Below are 25162 nucleotides of genomic sequence, written 5' to 3'. Positions count from 1 at the left end.
ACTGGCCTCAGAACAACAATGAGGGGAAATTTGTAGCAACACCTAATACACTGAGACAGGGCTTTTGGGATTGTGGACCACTTGTTATAGGGACAAAAAAAAAAAAAAAAGGTTTCACTAAAGCCTGGACCATTAATAAGATTATTAACCAGAGAGCTAGAGTTTTTGTACAATACAAATATAAAAAAATTATGATTTCATTTCAAATTTGAATTAGGATTTATACCTCTACTTAAAACATGACATAACAAACTCTACGTGGAAATGTAAGCAGATGTAAACCACTATGTAGCATTGGCTGATTATGATTTACTGTAGTAAAACAATCTCACATAGCTGTGATCAGGCCAAGAAAAGTTAAAGTGGCGTCGGACAATAAAAACATCAACGAACAGATCGGTGCTTGGAAGATAACGTATAGAAAATTTCAGTCAGGAGTTTTTTTTACATTTTATAACTGTGATTATGGTTTGGTTCAGTTCAGCTACAGGGCATGGATGCTTTTTCATTCGAACACAGCGAATAAAATGGCTCTAATTTAGTGTTATATTTTAAATATGGTATCTAAATGACAAAATACAAGGTCCCCTGGTGGTCTAGTGGTTAAGATGCAGCGCTCCCACCGCTGCGACCCGGGTTCGATTCCCGGTCAGGGAACCATCCCCAGCCACTCTTAGTGCCGGTCCCAAGCCCGGATAAATTGGGGAGGGTTGTGTTAGGAAGGGCATCCAGCGTAAAACATGTGCCAAATTAAACGTGCGGAGGATCCGCTGTGGCGACCCCTAACGGGAGAAGCCGAAAAGAAAGCATCTAAATGACAAAATACACATCAAAGTTTCATTTTGCATAACCTACATCCTATGTATGTACAGTGAAATACTTTGTGTAGAGTGTAAATGACCTTGAAAATCACCTTGGAATGAAGCCTCGTGCCAGAAATAAACTAATAATAAATGGTTCAGTAAAAACACTTGAATGCCATTTAGCACTCATTTCAATGTACTGGAACATATTTTCTTTATATCATCCTGAAGAGCAAAGCTTTTTTTGAGACAACATGGGGGAAATTCAGACATTAGACACAGTCTTGAATTTTTTCTTTCTTATTAACACCAGTAGGACATTTGAAATAAAATGCATAGTCATTTCAATAATAATATGCCACATGGCTCTGCCAATGTGGAAGAAATTAACGTAGTATTATAAGGTTTTCCTCAGGCATAAATCATCCTGGACTTCATTTTTAGCCATGCAATCCCATGATCACCTCTTGGCCTCTTTTCTTTTTGGTTTAAACATTTTCATTTTGCCTGAAATGCATGAAAGGTTGAATGTTCTAGTTTGGTGTACTGACATTTAAACGCTCTCGGGCTCCAGACCTACCATGACAAAAACCATATGCAGCACATCTTTCATTCACAGAGGGAACGTTGTAAAATTCCACAAATGTCCAGTAAACGTGCGGTGCTGTATAAATACCTTTACGGCTAAAGAGCCCGCTCACTGCTGAATGTGGCGCAAGCTGGTCATTAAGGTGTCATGCAGGGCACCAAGTGAAGTGGAAAACACCCACTGCTTAATGCATTTTAAAATCAGCAGTTAGCAGATGAAAACAATTCATGCTGATCTGTGGGAACAACCTGGGTGTTCTAAAGAAGATCTGCTAAATATTTACTGTGACATAGCACATATATGTATATGTATATGTGTGTGTGTGTGTGTGTGTGTGTGTGTGTGTGTGTGTGTGTGTGTGTGTGTGTGTGTGTGTGTATCTATGCATTTGATCTAACTCTGATCAGGTGTCTGAAGAAAGAATGAGTTAGAAATCTAACCTTTGTAATAAAGGTAGATTACTCTAGAAACACTGAAAATGTTTCTGAAATGTTGTTAGTGACTTGATAAACAGAGAATATTTTAATCAGAGAAATCTATAAAAACCAGTCCAAAGTTTCTTAGTGCGAACTACCAGAATGTTCTGTACTACGAGTCAAATTGACAAATGTGTGAAAAATAACTTTGCAGAACTTTTGAAGCAAGTATATCAATACATTTTCATTTACAGTCATATTTTTTGTGTGAGGTTGTTTTCCAACTTTCCAATAGTAATTAAGACCGCTCAGAGGAGCTTTCAAAGGAACACAAAGTGCAATGCAGAAGTTCGAGCAAAACACAAAGATTTCTACTGCTTTCAAAATAACGCTATGAAAATGGAAAATTTGCTAGGTCAACATTGGCTGGAGATGCCCTCTCCACAGGGCTAAAAGAGAGCTGAGACCGCACTCGGCTGGAGAGATTCCCCTGGAGAGATGGCCACACAGGAAGCGACCCTCCACCAACTGCCCCCGATGATTCAGCTCAGTGGCCAGGGCGGGGGGTCAGGTCAGCTACCATGCCTGCAGCTCACCTGCCAAATGGGGGATGGAAGGGAGGGATCCAGACTCGGGAGAGAAGTGGGGTATGTGCAAAGCCTCCAGCTTCCACGGAGCTGTCCATTAAAACCGCAGGCTCTCCGAAACTAAGGTTAATCGAGGTCTAGAACTGTAAAGAGGTGCGTGTGAAGCAAAGTCTCACTGTAAGGAATATTACATGCCACCCTTTTTTTCCTCTTTTGCTCTGTTCACATAGATAAACCTCTGGGAATGATGTCAGGGTCCTCACAAAAGCCGGTTTGTACTCAGTCCCGACCGAATTGATTTATCGAGTGGCAAATTAGTCTAGAACTTTAAAATAATAAGGAATGTAATTAAATGAGAGAATGTATGGAAATTTGTCTTCCTTATAAAATGCATGGGCTACATGCTAAAAAGAAGTGTCCCTGACACTTGCCCTAAGTGAACAAACAAGGGCTGATGTCAAGGGCCCTTTATGAGAAGCTGCACAGCCCAGGAGGATGTGAAATGGCTCTCATTATTTTCACAAGAAGCACAACATTTACTTTACCTATTATTGGAAGGACTGTGGGAGAATCACCTCCATCTGAAAGCAATTAGAACAGCTCAAGTGCTTGGTGTGAGAAATTCAGCCTTCATAGGGGGAAAAGCTCTACCTTTTTCAGGCACGTTTAACCTTGCTCCCTTAGGGCGAGTGCCGGAGAAGGCAGCCAAAGACGTCTGGCTTCAGCAATTACTATTAACGACCTAACCATGTTTACTGGCTTATTACAGAGCAATTAGTGCTGCATATCATTTCATTCTGCAAGACTGCACGTTGGAGCAAACAACAAATGCCTCAATTATATATTACATTACACATTCTATTAATTATATCATTTCTACAGTCACTGAAAAATGAACCACATCAAGCATATCGAGGGATTTCGTCGAGAAATTACAATGAACAAATGTCTCATATAAAAAAAAAAATGAGGTGCAATGACCAAGTAAAACATTCCGACATTTAACAAGGAAAGGGGCAGTTTCCTCTTTCAGACAGCTGTTCAGTCAATCTCACTAGCTTGAGTCCGATTCAACTATGCGGTTTAACACCTTTTGGTGGTGCAGTGATAAAGAAGAGCACCACAAACTCTCTTTGACTGCTTTCTTTTATCGCTGTTGCTTTCAGAAACATCAATTTATATATGTTTTTTAAAACCACTCTTTCACATATTACATAAAAAAACCCATAGAGCACAGGCAGAGATTTGTACAGGGCTTGCATACTGATTACCAAGCCAAAAAATTATCTGCAATAAAAAATAAAAGGATTTAACCATAACACTGTATCGTAACCATTTTTTTTTTTAAATAAAGTTTTATGAATGCACCCTATTAAATACATTCATTGTATCAATAACCTTGGCGCTGGAGCAGTTAAAATAATCTGCAATACTGCGAGAATGGAAATTGTATTAAATGTAATCCTTGACCTTAAAACAGGGTCCCTGAGCACATTTAACTCACCCTGTTTTGGTTTTTAGTTATGACTCATGAGCTGAGCTGAGCTGTGCTTATATATATGCATATGACAAAGTAGCCAGACAGAGGACTGATCCAGGACTTAGGATGGAGCTGCGTCCAGATAAATGCGGGGAAAACCAATGAATTGGTGGTGGATTTCCACAGACACAAACACTCTTTTCTATCACCAGTGAACATTCAGGGAAAGGACATTAAGAGAGTGGACTCTTCATCTGAATAGCAAACTGGACTGGACAGATAACACAGATGCAATTTACAAGAAAGGACAGTAAAGACTCTTTCTGCTGCTGAGACTAAGGTCTTTCGGACTGCAGAGAGAGCTACTGAAGACCTTTTTTGAATCTGTGGTGGCGTTAGTTATCTTACATCCCTTCTGCAGACAGAAACAGACTGGACAGGGAGGCCAGCTCAGTCTTCAGGATGCCCCTGGACACTGAACAGGAAGTGGGAGAAAGGAGGATTGTAGCTAAACTATCATCATTGCTGGAGAACGACTGTCACCCCCTGTATGAAAGAGTTTAATTACTGAGCTACTCCTTCAAGACTGTAACAGACTGTTAAGTGTCTGAATGAGTGTCTTTTCTCCCTGCTGCTATTAGACTTTACAACCAGAGCTGCTCCCAGTGAACCAGTTCATTATAATACACACCGTTAATACCGGTTTTTTTTTTTAACAATAACAATAACTTAAATTGTTGTGCAATAAGAACTGTGCAATAACACCATTTTAAACTGTGCAATATTGCCTAGTGCAATTCGATTGTTTGATAATGTAACTATTATATTCTTTGCTTCTTTTCTTTTGTATTTATTAGGGCTGAAAATCGAGTCAAATATTTATTCCCCATTAATCGTATGATTGGCATGAGTTTACTCACAGTTAATCACAACTTAATCACACATTTTTATCTGTTCTAAATGTACCATAAATGAATACTTTTCAAGTTTTTTTAATAATTTAATCAACATGGGCATGGACAACTATTGATGCTTATTGCAAATGTATGTTTATTATTAGTAAAACCAAACTTAACAACTAATTATGCTGTTTGAAATTACATAAATCATCAGGACACCTAACAGAACTTTTGCTGTTTTAATTGCCGCATATGTGCTGCATGGCGGATTTTGGTGCTTGATTTATGACAAATTATTAAAACAAATGATTAAACATTTTTTTTTCGGCGGAATTGATTTTATTTTATTTTTTATTTTTATCGGTATACAGAAAGGACGCCGTGAATAAATGTGTTGTGTTAAAGGTTTTAATTTCAGCTCTTTCATATGTATTTGTTTATATTTTTTATAAAAATAAAATTGTCAAATGGTCAGAAATGTGTGAATTAATCAAGCGTTAATAAAATTCTTATAAAATAAAAATACAATTCATTTACGTTAACGCACAAACATTACGTTATTAATACATTCAATTTTGACAGCCCTGGTATATTTTATTGTACTGAGTCAATTAGACAGCGAGCAAATTTTTCAACAGATCAGCAATTAGATTTCTTACCTGAGCACATCTCCTATGGTTTTCACACCAGCCCAGAACCTCATCGCTCTGCAAAAAAAATAAATAAAATAAAATAAAAAAATCATTATGCAAAAATGTAATTTCAGTAGCTCTTTCCAAATGATTTTTTTTTTCCATTCACTGTCAGATCCTTACATTATATTTGGTTCTTATGTCATAATTCGTAGGCTGAAACCAGATTTGTTTCCAGAGTAAGGAAGTGCACTGGGCATGGATGAATCAGACTAGATATAAACACGGGAGTACCACATGTCAGCGCCGTGACCCTTAGTGTACGTCAACATCTAACCACACAGCCTGATGGAAAACTGGCAGCTGGGAATTAAACATGACTAACAAAGCTAATCATAGTGAAAAGTGTCTGTGTTTTGACTTAAACTCCCTTTCTGATTGAAGCTGAAACATCCTGGACAATTCCAAACGGCATTCAGCCATAAAGGAAAATTGTAACCGTCTTACTGAAATAAGAGAAAATGCAAGCAGTGTCAGTCATAAACAACCATTTAAAACAAATCACAGAGCACCGGCACAGATTTTGTCCCTCTAAGCAGGGTTAATTACCTCTCTCTAAACACCCCCTCTGGGCAACCAACATTTATCCTCCACAAACTTAGCGCATGCCACTTATGAGCTCCCACGCTGCCTTTGTGAGGTCTTAATAAGCTCTTAAGGACAAAAGAAAAACCCATTATGTTTGAGAGACTGTCTTGAGGTCCAAAAAAAGCGATCTCGAAAGGAATGTTGGCGCGCAACATCATCTCAAGAGATTACATCACTCTTTTAAATCCTTTCTTGATGATCGTTCCATATGAAAAGCCAAAACCCACACCTAGAAACTGCAGTCCAGAAACAGTAACAGGTTCATATGCCAAACAGGTGAAAAACAATAAAAAAGCACATCAGTGTCAGTCTTGATACAGTAACAAGGGCTACTGAGGAAAATGTATTCAAATGCAGATCATAAATTTAAGAGACAGGATTAAATCTTTGCCTGAGGGAGACTAAGGCCTTTGCTGCCTCTTTGTAAGAGCATTAACCTATTTAAGAGGTGCTTCCTATTTACAGCAAAGCTCTTAAGGATGTCTTCCAGAGTCGTTTGCAATTGTGCAACTGTACTGTATTCTTCGAATAGCCATTTAATGAATCGACTTGAATGTGCTTACCTCCTGGCCTAGTTTTTCTTTTCTTCTTTTTCCTTTTTCTTTTTTTTTTTAATTTCTTTACACTTTTTCCTTTTTGAAACACTATTAGAGTGTGTACACTTTAATCAAATCGACAGCATCTATGCTTTTTTAATGACAATTTGGTAATATTGTATGTGAAAGATACACACACGGCACTGGAACATATCCTATCCATGACCTCCAGCATGCCACACAGCCAGCTGCAAATACTAAGACCAGCACATGGCCCTAACACCCAAACACATAAGCTTTTGTTCTGTTTGTTTTTTCCCCATTTAGTGGCTTATTTCACACATCATGCAAACTGCCATCATTCATGGGAATTTATTTTTGGCTCTTCGGCTTACATGAGACAAACTCTCAGAGCACGGAGAGGGAAATCATCAGAGAGATAGCATCTAAACAAGAAAGGGCAGCAGACAGAGAGAGAGAGAGAGAGAGAGAGAGAGAGAGAGAGAGAGAGAGAGAGAGAGAGAGAGAGAGAGAGAGAGAGAGAGAGAGGGGCTGTCAGATAGGCTATGTTAAGCTGCGTCACTCAGCCTGGAGGCCGCCCCTTTGTTCTCTGCCCCTATACCACATGTGCAGCTGTTTCAGCTCCAAGCACAAAAGAGAAAAACCCCATACCACAAAGACACACGCGCCAACATATCTAAACACACTTTATGACATCTGACAGCAAAAATGTCGCGTGAAATTGTTGCAGGGTTTAACCCCTCAGGGCCACGGAGATGGAGCTCTCTGTCTATATATGCTCAACATTTACATTTAACTTCCTAATTCTGCCATTACGATGATCATTGAACAACACGGTTTGATTGTAATGATTACTGTCTGGAGTTTTCTCATCCCAAATACCAAACAGAGCTGACTCTTGATCTTCCCTTTATGAAGCATGATGTTAAAAAGGAACCGCATTCAAGCAGCCTTATATGACTGCTCCAGCTGGGAGAGTCATGAGTGATTGTGGCAGCTGAATGTTTGTTGCCTTTTATGTGGACAGGAAGAGCTCATTTGGACACAAGAAGGTAGAATCAGAGAGACCTAGTTAAGAAGCCATGCTTTATGCACATAGGGTCAACTGGCAGATGTAATGACCTCGCTACAGCTAAAATTACAGTTGCATGTAACTTTACGTCATGTGTTCGCAACACTTGTGCTCGCTTACAAATAGTTTACAGATAGAATTTCAGGAGAAACTAACTGATGTTTATATATTTTAAAACATACATCTCCATTAAGATGGTTCGACAGCAGCTGTAGGCCATAGTGCACTGAAAAGGCATAATAAACAGACAGATCCAGAGGATCAAAAGAGGAATCAGAGAAAGATAGATAATGACAATAATAATTATGGCACTATTAGGATCTATTTAGTGTTTCAAATATCTGTATATGTAATCCTGTCCACAATTACAGTGGATGTGGCCTAAACTGCAAGGTTATTTATTTTGAATTAAAAATCCAAAAGTATCACTCAGTATGGTGGGTGAAGTCTTTCTTACAGTTCCTCAAGCTTATTTATATTAAGTTCCATCTAAGGATGTTCAAGGCACTTTCTTTTTTAATTCTTATAGCATGGTTAAAATGTATTTGTGTGTACCTGCCTGAGAGATGTTCTAGCATATTTAGCTGATTCTAGATTAAACTAAACTACTGAGATCACAGAAACTGACTAAGCAGATGCTGAAAATCGATTGCATACCACCACTTATGAGCATGATGTTCATGAGGTCTTTCTTTTTCCCACAAGCTTCATATCTGTCCGGTCACTCACGAATAGTGCACATCCATATTATAATACCCATTATCAGTCCGTTATGAACAATCTACTCATATTCGATTACATCCCTACCAAACAGACTGACAGATATAGAGAGCAACAGACAGACATACAGCATTTTGCATAATAGCTGAATATTTAATGACCCTACAATCAAAGCTGTAAAATCATTAAGTCACCATCCCTGGGCATGTTTCATACAATATGATAATCAACCACAATAGCAAAACAGTATGTGTTCATCAGATCAAATGACAAAAACAGAATTTTCTTAGACTCTGATAATGACTGTTATTAAATGACTATCGGTCCATCCATCAAACTTTCTTTGGAGCAAGAAATGATACCGGATCAAATTTGCATCCGAAACTTTACTATTCAATATCATGTCACTGTGTTCACAAAACGCTTCATAATTTATGTGTGATATCTTTTGCAATAGTTTGTCTTCAAGGGGGGAAAAAAAATCCATTACAGACAAAGGATATGCCATGCTCATTTACATGTCAAACTAAAGGCACACCCACAAGCAAAAAGCACATCTACCACAATTTCAGTAAATGACTAAAGATGGGGTATAATGACAGTGTTTGCATGCCTAATAACAGTGAAAGTAATTTTATGCTGTGTGAACCAATAGATTAAAAGCAAAATGTAAATCAAAACTTGTCTTCATACAATACACAATACAGCTTTTTTTGTGCATACTGTGAAAATAAGTGCAATGTAAAGCACATAGTCAAAGTGATGATTAAAGAAATGTAGCCTTTGTATACATGCCACATATTAAATGTATGCATAATTACCATGGGCAATCATTTTGACACTTTTTCCTTTACTGAGAAAGAAATGGGAACACCCATTTCCTGGAAATGTAATCATAAAGGGAGCTGGTGCACATGTTTATATGAAGCACATATTTTTTTTAGAATGCTTTCATGTATTGGTCATTAATTCCACAAATTCCAACGACATTTAAAAATTAGGCTATTGGTCTTTCAGGGGCAAGACTTTTTTTGTGACTTTGTGCTATCACATAAAACTGCCAACATTAAAGTAACTGGGGTTTGCTCTGTTTGTGTGTGGATTCCATGAAAGCTCATGGTAAACAAGTAGAATAATTGCTTTTTACAGTACTGGTCCAGTGTTAATATCTTCCTGTGGTCATTATCGATAGAATGTCAAGCTGCAGGCTTACATTTGGGTTGTGTTATGACATTGCAAATGTTTTTATTAATTTTTTTAACATTAACACTAACACTAGACTGTCATTCGAAATAAAAGATGAAAGTATTTATTTTTGGAAATGGGGACAAAAGTTTATAATCCATAGTGAATGAGCATTCAGAGCTCTATATTAGTTAGGTAAAAAAAAGGATTCATTCATTCTCCACAGTGCTGCACTACACAATTGTTTTCCATCCTTTCCATCTACATTTCTCTATCTAGTTTGTTCCATTCCCCCACATATGCTATTGCAAGAAGAAAGCGCAAGACAAAATCAGATCAAGGAACAAAGCTCTGCTTTGGGTGCTGCAGTTGTTCAACCTCTGAACTGATTCCCACCACCCACAGAGGAGGCATACATGAGAATGAGAGAAACACACTTGTGACCCTGAGCTTTTCATGAACCATGAGGTGCGAACTGGAAACATTTGAAGGTCACACTGTGTTTAAGGAGCTGAGAGAGAAAAACGTGCCCAAGATCTCCCTGCTACTTGCACTATGTGGAGCGTCTTCTCAATGTGGATCTAATTAGGGTGATTTCAAGCCACAAGGTCAATTAATTAGCTTGAATTGCAGCAAAAAAAAAAAAAAAAAGATGACTTCAAGTCCTGAGAAAGGGTGTCAGCACAGAACAAGTATAAATTCTCATTTATTCATGTGTTTCGTCTGTTTGTCAGCTTGTCTCGGAGGGAGAAGGCGTTCACAGGACCTTAAATTTTGGCACCAGTCGAGAAAGAACAGAAAACAGACATAAAAGAGGCACAGCACAGTGCACTTCAAGAAAATTAGCCTACACACCATTTGCTTTGAGTTTAGGGGCCCCCCTTCTATTAACGCGTACCCAGGTGGGCAAAAGGAAAAAACAGCCAGAAGAGCAAAAACACAGCTCCTTCAACCACACTTTAAACTGCACTTAATGACTTCCCCATCCACCAAACTGAACACACACTTGAGTGGACTGTTATGTTGACTATAAATTGGAGCAAGGCCTGGCAACATGACAGTATAATGTAGTGCAGAATAGCCTACACTTTTCAATGTATGGTTATATGGTATGTTTATAAGGCTGTGGTTTTATAACTCAATAATTAGTGACTGAACATTAACATCAATTTTGGTCTCTGTTTTTATTTATTTCTTCTGTTGTTGCTTGAACACAAGGCTTTACTATTCTGTCGCCACTTTATTTTTTTGATAAAAGCCAATTACAACACAGGTTTTACATCAAATGGCTGAGCAATATGACAATATGATCTTGGTACTACATTACTGTTACTCTTGTCAGAGTTTATAGTTAAATGTCAGTGCGTTATAACCCTTGTTAGTTCATGACTGAAACAGTTAGTTCATGAATAGAAACAAAGGGTCCCTATGTGAATGTATAAAATTTTCACTCATTTTTATTTGATTACATTTATACTTTATTTAATCGGTGTTACTCTTTTATCAGCAAAACCTACAACATTGAATGTATATTTGCATTGCATAAAACTGTACCATGTGCATGCGTTCAAGTGTTGTGCAATAATATTTTTTTGTCATATCAGCCATTCCTTTTTATTCAGAGAGTTCACAATGAATTGCATGGGTTGTAACGTTTCTAAAGGTGTCGTTGAGGTTAAATCTCTGACCTGAAGGCGCCTGAAGGCGGAAGTGAGCTGAGTGATGTGCAGCGTGAGGCAGCGCGAGGTGCAGCGCGCGCTGTTAATCTTCTCCACAGTCTCGCCGTCTTCAGCACCGCTCCTGCGCGCGACGCTCAACTCCACAGCGCAGCACAGCAACAGCGGCAAAACCCCGGAGACAAACATGCTCCTGCTTTTATTTTTCGGTTTCATTGTTACATGCACGTCGAATGTCTCGAGTAGGTTTCTTTCTTTCTCTTCTAATTTTTTTTCTTTCTCTTTTCTTTTTCTTTTTAAATCGGCATCAAAATCCACCTGAAAGTGGTGCGCTCGGAGAGTGTGCTGAGCGCGCGCCGTCAGAAGTGAAGTGTAGAGTCGCCTCTAGATAGACACTCCCCCATGCACACACACACACACACACACACACCATATGTTTGAACGTGTGGCACTTCGTCACTTGCCAAGAGCTTCTTACCAAAAAACGCCTTCTTTCTCTCAAAAATGAAAATCAAATGTTCAAATATTACCAAAACTTCCCAAGCTGGCTGGGGATCCGGATCTTATCCCGGGCACACTGGGTATGATTCATAAAGAAATGTTTCGGAAGGCCCGAGTGGAAGAGCTTAAGTGGCCTTTCACAGAGCCTTGAACACTCTTGAGATGAACCTCTACACTGACTGCACCCCAGAACTCTTTACTCAGCATCGGTTCTTCACCTCAGTATTACTCTTGTGGCTAAATAACTACAAATCACCACAGACATGCTGAAAAGTCTTCCCAGTAGAGGTTGTTATAACAGTAAGGGAATGATAAATCTGGAATAGGATTTCCAAAAATGTCAAATAAGCACATATGGGTGTGGTGGTTAACTGTCTACAAACCTTCGGCCATTGTAGGTAAAGAATCATTTCGGATAGTGGGAGGTAACCAGAGAACCCAGACAAAACCCACATGCCCAAAGGGGAGAACATGGACAGAATCTCAGCATCGAACCATGGCCCCTGGAGCTGTGAAACAGGAATGTGCTTACTACTGCTTAATTAGTTCCGATCATCAGAGTCAGTATCATTTAAGCCATAAAAGGTGAAAAGGGGCAGGAAATCAATGTGTACCACTCACAAAATAAAAAATAACTCCTAATTCCCTTGACAGTATTTGCTCAAACAGGATTACTTTCAGATTTTTGGACTCTCAGGCTGTACCCTAAAACTTTAGTTGCATCAAGCACTGTAAAATTTTCCCTCTAGATAAGCCTATCATATAGAATTAAACACTTTGTTATCAGGTTTTACATACAATCTTTTTCTCCAAAGGAACAATAAAAAGGAGCGTGATTATGTCGACTACTGCGAAATGAATTTTCGTAATAAAGCTATGAAATGCATACGGAAGTATGGAGATTCTAGTGGGGTCACCTTATTAAAAAGCAATTGTACAATTCATTTTTAGATTTTTGCTTTACAGTCATTTAACACAGCTATCTCTCTCAGACTAAGTCATGACACCGATTTGCCTTATTATCTTTTTAAAAATCAACAGTTTCGCTACACACTAACACAAGCATCATGTTGTTAGACGCTTGTGTTACCACTTCCATACCTCACAGCCTAATCTATTCAGATTTTTTTTTATCATTGGCTATCTGGATTCAAGAGTGACCATCTGGAGTACAAAACCGAAAACATCTGGCTAATCCATGGATGAATTACTGCATTGCACAAGAGATATAAAAATGATAATTCCTTCACATTTGCCAGTAATTTTGTAGGTGAAGCATAAAGGATTGAGTAACGTAAAAGTCGGGAGAGCACACTTCCACGCATTTCTCAAGAGAATGAATATGGCATTGAACCTGATTTAGCGCAAAATATGTGCAATCATGTGTAAAGCATACAAATGTGGAGTGATTTAGTTACCAGGTCGAAAGAGTACAATGATAATGACCTTGTGCCGCATGTCTCCTGGGAACAAGTGTAGAAGAAGAGATTCTACTGATCACACATGTGCACATTTTTATCCTTAGCCAGTTAACCAAATTATATGCTTTTCTAAAGGATTCAAATCCACATAAAGGGCAAGATAGCTAGAATTAAATCTGACTTTATGCAACTCAGCAAAATAGCTTTGTCATAAATCCTTAAATTGGGCACCAGGTATTTTTGAATCATTATTTGCCAGAGGTACTACATTTCTCTCAAAATCCTTGGTGTCCTTGGTGTTGGTGATGCTGTGTGTGTGTGTGTGTGTGTGTGTGTGTGTGTGTGTGTGTGTGTGTGTGTGTGTGTGTGTGTGTGTGTGTGTGTGTGTGTGTGTTTCCATTTTCTCCCTGTTTTCCCCTGTACTAATGAGCTCAGAAAAAGATCTCAACAAAAGTGATTACACTAAAACAACTCTTTATATTGAAATTCCGCAGTGAGGTTAGGGAACACATTTTGGCACCTTCAAAACCAATAAAAAATATATTAAATCAACTTTTCCTGAGGCAACATCAGGGTCATGTTACATGATAGAAATGACAATAGCAAAAAAACAATTACATGATAGCAAACGAATACAAAGGATACATTATATTTAATTTGCCATATTTGTATAAAATTAAAGTTTGCACACAAAGCTGATTAAACTAATATATTTCTTTAAATGTTCATATAAAATATAGATGAAACTCTATAGCGCCCTCATGTGGTAACCAAACAAACCACACGACAAGCTGTCCTTCCTTTGCAGCTTTGAAGTTAACTAACAATTAGTCTGTTTAATGGATCCAGAGTCTATGTAGGCTTCACATTGACCTTTTTTTTTGCTTTGACCAAATACGAAATTAAAGTGGTTTATTAAAAAAATCAAAAAATAAAAAACTATTTAAAAGTCTATCCAGGTCATCAGCACATGAACTTGGCTTCCAGTCAATAACACCATTCTCCTATAGGCTACCAAAGTCCAAGTCACAGGCACATTCTAATCATAAACAAGTAGCGGGCAGGAAATAGGTTCTAATGTAAAACCTAATAAATATATACTGGAAAAAGAAAATGGAATGGACTTTTTGGTTCTTTGCAACGGTGTATATGTGGTCTGTCATGGGTACACATGTGTCGCATGTTCCCTGTGATGATAAAAGCGTGATGAAGCTTGCTCGACTTGCCGTCAATTACATCAACGAGGACAGAAAAGAAGGATACAAATTTGCCCTCAACAGAGTTTTTAACGTGCATGTTCATCCTCAGGTTGGTTATCTTGCCATAAACTAGAACTTAACCTACCAATCTAATTAAACTATTGTATTACATACTACTATTTAGTACACTAACAAGTGCTTTTGTAACAGAAGAACTAGAAGTGTTTAGTCTAAAACATCAGGGATTTATCTTAGCACAGTATAATTGTATTATTATTATAAATCTATACAACAGTAATTGAAACTCTCATAGAATTTAGAAGTGGTTCATTAAATAGGCTATAATATGTATTGTTTTTGTTTTACTGGAAAATCTAATGATCTCTACTGGTAATACTGGTAATACCTTTGCCTTTTGTTGCTGGCATGTTGTGTCTGATGCCATTAAAGACCAATAGAACATCTTGGATAACTTTACAGGTTTGGTATCCACTGCACACCAGTCGGAACCAGTGTTCGATTTGAGGGGGGCTGGGGGGGATCCAGGCATTAGGGACCCCCCATGACAAGTATAAAATAGACTTAGGTGGGTCCCCAAGATTATTTTTGTAAAAATATATGAATTACACAACAACTGGGGACTAAGAAATGACCTAATTTGAGCACTGGTCGGAACAATAATAATTAAATAATTAAATAATAATAATAATATATAATTAATAATAAATAATAATTAAAAAATTTGGTGTGATGGAAATGTTTTAACACGAACACTACATAAATGTTTCATAGTGGTTTTAATGGGTAACAGCTGATGGATTGCAAAGGTATGTGTAGTGTAAACCATTAGATTTTCTGTGATGATTTCTATAGTTTTTGTGTATCGAATGAAAAGTTTTTTTTTTTTAGACTTGCAAAGACTCTTAATGCAATATTTTGTGTATATCAAGATTGCAAAGGGAAACAGAAAAATGATGTTTTGTCTTAAAAAGATAATTCTGAACATGATGGCCCAATACCATGAATATATGTTGGCCCAAAACTTTACATTGTCAGTAATTGCCATGATGTGCTTAACTGAAAGTGAATGTGTCAGAAGTGTGCTGTCACAGAAAGGTGTAGTTCTGTTCAGCAATGCCACAATGTTTTTACTGTGTTTTATACAGTTCTGTAATGAATATTGTTACATTACAAGCTTAGGAGTGCAGATTATTGTGTTACTAATCAGTTTTGAACAAGGCTATTTGTTTATTTATTTCTTTGGAGCATCTGAAAACCAATATTTCTTTACTCATGGACTGTTTTTTCATCCTGCTGGTTTGTTTTAGGGTCCAGCTGGAAAGGTTTATTATCTAGACTTGGATGTCCTGGAGACCAAATGCCATGTCCTCAGCCGAAAATCATGGAAGCGCTGCGACATTAGGCCTTTTATGGAAACAGTAAGCCTACTTTTCAACATCGGGATCGAAACACATCTCAAATCCAAGCAAAACTTGACCACGTCATGGCCGAACAGTGATATTATTAACAATATCAGATATATATAGTAACAGTAAGAGATATATATTAACAGTGATATTATTTTGACAATAGGAATGTTTAATATTTGTGATTCTGCATTGCTAACCACTCATCGTTTCTGTACAGTTGTTGAATGAATGTAAGATGTGAATGTCCAAAATCCCCCCAACCCACCTATTTCCAAATTCTCACCAATTTCATTAACCTTTGTTAGATGATTATTATTTACAATGGCTTACCTGCAGTAAGTATTCATCACCATTTTGAATCTACAAGTTTTTTTCTACAACCTGGAACGCATTTATATATCACATAGTTGTCTGATGAAAACTGGATGAAAGTACTGTCACATTGCTCATCGTTACTGTATAATTACCAATAAGTACTAAATGACTATATGAAAACAAAAGTATTTTGCACGGTAATAACACTGCTGGCTTGGTGGTGGTGAACACGTTTTATGGTGTTGAGCAATTTTATTCGAAAATAAATTCAAAACATTTAATCTCATTGAAGTCCAAACATTTTTTTATTTTTTAGCATTACAATTGTGGACAAGTTCAAGATGGAGGGACACAAGGCACTGGAACTGGAAGTTATATATTGCTCTTTATCAGTGCAGTTTTTAAAACAACACTGCTGTTAACTTTATATATTTTGGTAGTTTAGATACTAATACATTAAGTGCTTTAAAACCCCAGTATCTGAACACACATGCAAGAAGATCTATAGTATCTAACTGTGTATCTAGTAGGTAGAGTAACGGTTACTTGCCAATAAAGTTACAAATAAGTGTTTACAATCTCAGTGCCACTGCATCAGTGTTATATAATATCTGCTCAGTGGTGGTCCTATGATTGTCCATTTCCATTGACGTTCAGGGTATGGGACTAATTGTGCACAGATGGCATGCAGTCAGAAAAATCTATTTATACATGTACATACTGTATATACAAAAAAACTGGAGATTGGATGTAGATACAATAAACGTGGAACTCGGTGCACATGTAAGAGAAACTCTTACTGCAGTTTTTTTGTTAGCTCCAAGATACTGTCTATTTTACCTTTGTCCACAGACTAATGTGCAATTTGTTGAAAAGAGACACTATATGAACAAAAGTATTGGGACACCTGACTTTTCCAGCCCTAGGTGGTTCTCCTTCAAACTGTTACCACAAATTTGGAGGCACAGTATTGAATAGAATGTCTTTAGATGCAGTATAATTGAGTTTTCTCTTCACTTGCCCCTGTGGACACAACAAGCTCCATGAAGATATAATTTACATGTAAACGGTTATTCAAAAAGAATGAACCGATATCATGACGCATTGCTTTAGTTCTCAAGCATCATCATGGAATGAGGCAGTGACCATTTGAAAGAGGAGTTATCTAAGTTGATTGTGAGTATAATACTCGTGACTTGGCTGGAGTTTTGTATGAGTTTTCCTTAAGAAAATATTGCACAATGAAATCGGTTCACTCTTTTTAAATAGCTGTATTATAGTGGATCTCAAGTAGCCTGCTATAGAATTCTGACCTATTGAACACCTTTCAGATGAATTGCAACATGCCCTTGTGGCTGAATAAGAACAAATCTATACCAGCAAACTCCAAAATCTAGTGGAACATCTTTAAGAAGAGTGGATGATATTATAGCAGGCAAATGGGGAATAAATGTGTAATTGGATGTTTAAAAAGTACATACAAATCTGGAGGAGTACATGTTTCCTATCACGTCTGGGACTAGTTCATTATTATTTAAATTGAAGCACGGCAAAGGTTTTTTTGGGGGGCTGGTAGCAACAAACTAGTCCAAACCATACTGAAGAATAAAACCAAATGTTTTAAACATAATAAGCAATAGAATGCAGACGGGAGATGCTTACGAGCCTATAAAAGCTCATTATGAAATGTACGTATTGTGTTTGTGCCTGGAAAAATTGGAACAGAAAATGCATTTGTTTGCGTGTGACCTGTGTTAGACTTAATGACTTTTCAATATTTTTTTCCTCTTATTATTATTATTTAGCAAATCACGGGGAACTGCAACACTACCATTCTACACACCCCAGATGGCTTCTCCTACCTCTACAGCTATGACTGTACCCTTGTACCAGGTCCTCAAATCAACAGACCAAAAAAACTCACTTATTCACCTAATACATTTGATTATACATATACAATCATAGTCATTTATATATAATGCATGTTAAAATATTTTGTATTGAAAAATTAAATGTATATTAAAATAGATTGAATTACTGTATATTTTCATTTGTTTCTTAGCCCCCACTGAAAAGTTACAGAAGACATGTCCAGACTGCCCCCTGCTGTTGCCTGTGGATAGTGACAGAGCCGTCTCCAGTGCTAAGATCACTCAGCGCAGCTACAACGGTCAGAGCACTCTGCCTGTACAGCTGACTGTGGCAGCTATAACCAGAGCCTCTCACCAGGTAATGCATTATCCATAATCACACTCAAATGCATAACTGAAAATGTCTGGCATTTAGACTATAGGGCTAAACACTGCAGAAGTAAACTTGTAAATGCCAATGTGTTCGATCATAGCTATTTATAACTGCATTTTGAAAAGGTATCTCAAATCAAACAAGATATAGAAATTTGTAGAGGAAATGAATTTCTGCAAGCAATCACTATTGCACCATTTAATGAATATGGTCCCTTGTGGATACCCTAAAAAATAAAAGGGTGGGTCACAGCAATGTTTTAATTAGTATAATCCTTCCTGGATAATGTAAAATTGTAAAAGAACTACTGCCGTAATCCTACGACATTTCTCTAATCATCATCTTCATATTGCATAAGACATTTCCCATGACTCTTATTCCCGATATACCCATTCTGTTCTTATACTCATGCATTCAACACAATTATTACACACTATTATCACTTTATAACATTATAGTATACAGTCAAAGAAGAGTGAAGAATTATAGTCTCACTATCTGGTGTCATCTCCGAGTCTGGGCTCTCTTAATGCTTCTTCATCATGGTTGTGTCAGGGAGTTCTGCTTTGCCTCTGTTGTCTCTGGCGCACTCATTAGGGCTCTATAAATCAACATCCAGATTTCCATAAAAGCTGCTTTGTGACAAGCTGTGGAAATCTGTTTCACACTAAATCTATCATGTAAATGAACCTCACATACTTCTTTCAAGTGATATTATTCAGTCAGTTTAATCCCTACAGGTTATTACTAATGTAAACCTGACAACCACATACACAATTTGTCAGTATTAGCTTACAATATTCGAACCGAAAGACAATAAATTATACTAACACAAATGAACTAATCCAGTCCAGGATATCCAAGATGGCTATCAGTAAGACATTGATGTCTTGTTTATTTTTTTATGTCTGTACTGTTCTTTAAATATAACAGGAGCATTGCGCCAACATTTTGGACTTTTTTAGTTCGGAGTCCATCTAGGGCAAGTGTGTGGGCTTATATTTAAACAGGAGTGAGAATTATCTTTAATCTTTCTGTTTAATTCAGAAATCCATTAAATAACTAAATATATGAATAACTGTTAATACAGTTTGAAAGACCAATAAAGACTTCTTCCAAAAATTGTCACCATATCTGCATTTACATACTTTCAAAAACAGCACATTAAACCTTTTTATTTTTATAATTAAATTATGCCCGCCCTATTGACAAAGTTGCCGATATAGAAAATTATTTCTAACCTTCGAACCCCTATTGAAGAACTGCTTGGTGGAGTCATTACTTTCAACAATGTAATTCATGTGTTATTGATTGATTCAGCTTTACACAACTTCCAAAATACTGTTCAAATTAATAGCTTAAATGTAGAGGAGAAGTAGTGCATACATTAATGTATAGTGTCCCTCCTTCCTTTATACATTTACTGAGTTTGGTTCTTTTATTGAACAGGTTTCTCCAGTTGCAGCCAGTTTTGTCGAGTACACTGTGCAGGAGTGCTCTGAGCCACCGCTGGATGAAGCTTTGTGTGTGCCAGCAGATGCAGGGAAAGGGGTAAGCATTTAAAATCCACCCTAATGCCACATAACTATAAACTACGGACCATGTTCCTTAGCTACAGGATTTAGTTTAGTTTATTACAAACACATAAAAGGATTCACATTTTATAAGTCTATAGAAACTATTATTTATTTATTTATTTATTTATTTTCCCAAGGGCTAACATCACATCTCCTTGCTATTTGCCAAATTTCCCAAGGTGCAATGTGTTGTTGTTTCAGGCCATTGGATTCTGTGTCGGGGCGGTTTTTGGCGCCGAAGCGACCCCAACCGACGTTAAGGTGTCCTGTGAAATATTCCACCCACAGGTACCATAAATATCCACTTTGTTTGTCAGCCTTGTTCCCCAGCTCATGCTCTATAAAAGTTTATTTTCTTGGAAGAGAAAACTTTCCAACTTGGAAGCAATAACGAATAAGATCCAGATGGACCCGATGACAGCAAAACAACACCCCAAAGGAGTCTCCTGTGAGTCAGCAGCATCAGAGGGTGAAGCGAGAGTGCCAAAACTAACACAGAAACTCCCTCAGACCTCTTTTTGCCCCTTTTCACCCACACCTCATCTATCTTTATTTGCTTTCTTCCCCCGTTAGCATCTTTCTCCATTTGTAAGCGTTTAGTATTTATGACATGTACAACATTCAAGACAATATTCAACATTACAGCATCACTTTGTTTGGTCTTGTAAGATGTCAAGGGCTTACAATCAGCTATTAAGTTAATAATTACACAACCAATGAACAGAGCCAGGCTAACATAAATATGTAATAAGTTAAAGGAACTCAATGCCTTTTAATATGATGATTATCATGAGGTGGATATGTAATTGCTGACTCAATTAGTCTTCCAGGATATAAAAAGTAGACAATAAAAAGCACATCTACTCAAACAGCTTTATCCCCCAGAATGATCATGTTGAAAAATTGATATCAGTTCCACAGGTTTTACTTCAAAACAAATTAACAGGATATACAGGCGAACATGCAGTTATTATAAATCAAGGACCAGAAAGAAAGCACATTAGCAGAATAATTAAACTACACACAGCAATATGGATACTACCAAGCAGACCTTGTCCATAAAGTTCAGCAGGGACAAAATGAATGTTATCTTGGCACTATGATTGTACTAGGATATGGATATGTAACTTAACATATGCAGTGTAGAAGATGTCAATGTGCAGTAAAGTGCTGGTGCAAATAATGGTATTATGCTTATTGCTCCTAAATTTTGCAGCACTCTGGGATTTCTGTTGGTAGTGATACAGGCACACAGAAGCCAGAAAAGCCCAGCTCTCCACCATACGTACCACCAGCTCTTGATCGGCCTGGAACTGCATTTCATGACATCAGTCCAGGCAGACTGCCAGACCCTGTTCATCAACTTTTTTCAGACAGAGCTGGTCCCAAATCCAGTGAATCCAGCGAGTCTTCTTCATCAGAGGAGGTGGCAGGTTTGGAGCGAATTGCCAGGCCTCCGCTGAACTTCCGATATGAGCCTTCACGCCAGAGGAGAGAGGCATCGGTGGTAACGATCAGCCCTACTTTTCTGGCTGTGTTCCCCAGCACACCCTCCCCTTTTCGTTCCTGCCCTGGAGCATCTCGCTATACCACTGTGTAAAAATATTTAGAGCATGGTCATGACAATTCATTCAGAACTGAAGAGGTTATAGACGGTTTTAGCAGAGGAGAACTTTCCTTATGAATTCATTCGAAAACTCTGATTAAATTGTAGCTAAAATTTGTAAACATAATATACGTGTGTTTGCAACAGTAGGAATATCTAGCTTTGAGAAATAGCATGATAAATCTTTATGCAATGTCATTTTCTCTAGCATTCTATTTCTTTCGTACACGCATTTCTACATTTTCCATTCTGATTCTTTACAGTGCTTGACTGTCATCATGTCTTTTATTAAATAAAGAAGTGTCAATTTAACTCATTTACCTGTTTTGTGCTTTTAAGAATAAGACCTTGTCACAAGTCAGCATTACAATACCTAAGGTGTAGAGGTGTTGACTATTGCAAAATTCGAGATAAATTTTGTGGACCGAAACATTACTGCATTTCTGCATTTATTAACAAGAAATTATCTGTCAAAGTAGTAAAGAATTGGAAATTGGACTTCAAGTGTGCTGAGTCTGAATCTTAGCCTGGTTTTATCTTAATATATAGATAGCAATAGCAATTTAGCAACATCTGAGCAACATGGAGAAACCATGTGTGAAAAAGTTCAGCTTTTTTTATCGTCTCTCACATCATTCTGGAGGTATTCTGGTTCACTCTTTTCTACAACGTTGCTTCAGTTTATTGAGGTTTGCAGGTAACTCTCTTAACGTCCTGCCAGAGCATTTCAGTCAGGTTAAGATCTGGACTTTGACTGGGCCATTACAACACCTTCAATCTGTTATTTTCCATCTGTTCTGTTTTATATTTGCTGGTGTGCTTGGGATCATTGCTCTGTTGCATGATCCAATTTCAGTCAAGCTTTAGCGTTCAGACAGCCTCTTATTTGACTCTAGAATACTTTTTTATACGGAAGAGTTTATAATCGACTCAATCACTGCAAGTTGCTCAGGTCCCGTGGCTGCAAAACAAGCTAAAATTATCACCCCTCCACCACCATGCTTCACAGATGGTATGAGGTGTTTGCGCTGATATGTTGATTTTGGTTTTTGTTAAATGTTGCATTGTTCATTGTGGCTAAACCTTTCAACTTTCATCTTATCTGTCCAAAGGACATTGTTCCAGCAGTCTTGTGTTTTAATGAGATGCAACTTCTAAGTTGTTCTTTTTAGAGAGAAGAGACTTTCTTCTGTCAACCCTTCCAAACAACCCTACTTGTTCAGTCTTTTTTTTAAGTGTGCTGCCATGAACTTTCACATTTATTATGCAAATGTAGAGTGTCTTTCTTTTGTAATTTTTCTAAACATTGCAGTCTTGAGGTGAATTTGCTGGCTGGTCTACCCCTGGGAAGATTGGCAATTGTTTTTGTTTTCTACTTGAGAATAACGTTCCTCGCTGTAGAATAATTGGGTTTAAATTGTTTGGCAATGGTCTAATAAACCCTTGACGTGTTGATAGGCAGCAAAACAAGTTATGCCCATCAAGAAGCAGAGCAACCAAAACAAACGTGTGTTGTGTTAACAAACTCCTAAATGCTCCAAGCCAGCAAAGTGCTAAAACTTGGGATTTTATAGAGGTGTTTAAAATGACTGATCAGTTAATAAAGGACATTTCATTAGTAGCAGCTAGCTCTATCTTAGCTACTGAATTTATAGGAAAAGTAACAGTAACATTTGTAAATCTGCTGTTCATTTTTAATAAAGGTTGTATTTAACTAAGTTTAAGATCTGCTAAGACCAGATGATTTTTATTATGTATTGATGCATAAAACCATCAAATTCAAAGAGGGTGGACTTTCATTTCACATGGTGGCTATGTATACAGTATATGAAATGATAAATAAGCATTTAAATAAGAACAGTATAGCATTTCAATTAGTTAATTTTCAAGCAACAGTTTCGCCTGGTATCCTATCAGCATGTTTTTGAAGGGGAGGAAGAAATCCGGAAAACCTGAACCCTCGGGCTTCAAATTCAGCTTGATTGGAGATGCTAATTAAAGTTATTGCAAAATATGATTGTCAATGCAGTCACTTTTATGTAATATAATATAGACTAAATGTTTTTATTTTTACAACTTTTTTTATTCATATCATTAATAAATGTTTTGATTTGTTCGAAACCTTTCGAACAATAAAAACTTCAGTACTCTCAGTGTATTTACTACAACATTAAACACAGCAAGAGTTCACTGTGTCCACCTACATATTCCAAGTAGAAAGGCCAGAAAACAGACGGTCATTTACACTCCAGAGCAAATAATCTTTTGACTCATCTTTCAACATCTATTTGCATTTGGTCAGTTAAAAAAAAAAATCTCAGCTTATTTACTTTAAATTCAGACGTGCAGGAATAGAAATTATGCTGGCCTTTCATACTATTGTTCACAATACTACTACTACAATTTCTGAGATATGTATTTTATATATATATATATATATATATATATATATATATATATATATATATATATATATATATATATATATATATATATATATATATGTTAATTTATTATCATTTAGAAAAACATTCTTATAATAGAAAATAGAAAAAATAGAAAAAAAACCCACTGACTTTTGTTCAGGCATCAGTGAGGAAATAACTGATTCACTCATTCAGTTCTATTCTGGCAACAAAATAGTCTTTTAAGGTGTATATATGTGTAAAAATAGAAACGTGTCAAATATGTGAAACTCAAATATTGTTATTTACTTGTGACTGTATGGCTTCTGTATAGAACTGAAATAAAACACTTGCATTTTTTTTAAACACAAAACATGCAAAGTAGGTTATTTTGTAATATATTTAATGCTAAAGTTATTTTCATTTCTGAACAACTTTCGTTGGTTGTGTTTCTATGTTTAATTGCACTAAGTAAAGATCTATCTTGTTTTCATGCTTGCTCGGTGCGGCAATGCTTCATCTATTAACTATGTAAAGGAATCTATAAACGAATGTCTCTTTGGGCTATTTTTTAACCTTTCTCCCATCTTCAAGTTGAATAACACAAGTTAATCATTGATATTTTCAATGAATGCAGATCAGCTCTAAAACACTGAACTCCTGTGAGAGGATTATCCAGATCAGCTTTTTGTCTGATGATACTGAATGTAAGTGCTGGGTTCATCTAACCTGTTTGTGGCCTGTTTGAGGGAAATCGAGATCAAAGTCTTAGCATAGACAAATTCTCACTATCAAAATGTGCAGTTGTAAGCATGTAAACAACTCAATACAAATACAAACTTATTGGACAATAGACACAACTAAAGACAGTGCTGCTGGACTGACTAGTAAACAGTTCTAATGCAGATAAAGTGACATTTTGCAGGTTGTCAACAAAAAAAAGATATATAGCAATATATAATAATAAAATGTTGTGCAACATTTGCGAAGGTAGTGGAATTTTGTTCAGTTGATTATAAGTTTGTGTGTTTGTGTCAGTCCAGTCTTTGTTATTAGCCCAAACACTATTTTAATCATATTTCCTCAAGAATATATAGCAGCCAAACGACAATGTGGTCCAATGGTCCATCCGCTATGCCCTCTCCAAACCCTATTTGTTTTTGCCTTTGATTGATTTGGCAGCCTGCATAAAACTGTTGA

General features: G+C 37.0%; 2 protein-coding genes across 2 annotated transcripts in view; one reads left to right on the top strand and one right to left on the bottom strand.

Annotated features, from left to right (window-relative positions):
- Positions 1-11666, bottom strand: part of anos1b (anosmin 1b) — a 36709-nt gene extending 25043 nt beyond the window's left edge. The window contains exons 1-2 of the mRNA XM_083558523.1: positions 11277-11666; positions 5434-5481 (exon numbers count right to left, since the gene is read on the bottom strand). Coding sequence (XP_083414649.1) covers positions 5434-5481; positions 11277-11480 — 252 coding nt within the window. The 5' untranslated portion in view covers positions 11481-11666. The remainder of the gene's footprint in view (positions 1-5433; positions 5482-11276) is intronic.
- A 2540-nt stretch (positions 11667-14206) lies between these two features.
- LOC310735288 (fetuin-B) lies at positions 14207-21675 on the top strand. Its single transcript, XM_083557920.1, has 7 exons — positions 14207-14494; positions 15714-15824; positions 17936-18023; positions 18193-18359; positions 19824-19925; positions 20153-20239; positions 21168-21675. The coding sequence occupies exons 1-7, from the start codon at positions 14300-14302 to the stop codon at positions 21549-21551; spliced, it is 1134 nt and encodes a 377-aa protein (XP_083414046.1). The 5' UTR covers positions 14207-14299; the 3' UTR covers positions 21552-21675.
- Positions 21676-25162: the final 3487 nt, after the last annotated feature.

Source organism: Silurus aristotelis (genome assembly GCF_946808225.1).
Source record: "Silurus aristotelis genome assembly, chromosome: 13".
NCBI lineage: Eukaryota > Metazoa > Chordata > Actinopteri > Siluriformes > Siluridae > Silurus > Silurus aristotelis.
This window is presented reverse-complemented; position numbering and strand designations above follow the sequence as displayed.

What these genes read in the sequence shown, in the direction of transcription:
- LOC310735288 (XM_083557920.1), top strand. Translation starts at nt 14,300, where the DNA reads ATGGAATGGACTTTTTGGTTCTTTGCAACGGTGTATATGTGGTCTGTC. An exon ending in TGACTGTACCCTTGTACCAG is followed by an intron (nt 18,024 to 18,192) that starts GTCCTCAAATCA and finishes TTTGTTTCTTAG; the next exon opens with CCCCCACTGAAAAGTTACAG. An exon ending in GTGAAATATTCCACCCACAG is followed by an intron (nt 20,240 to 21,167) that starts GTACCATAAATA and finishes TAAATTTTGCAG; the next exon opens with CACTCTGGGATTTCTGTTGG.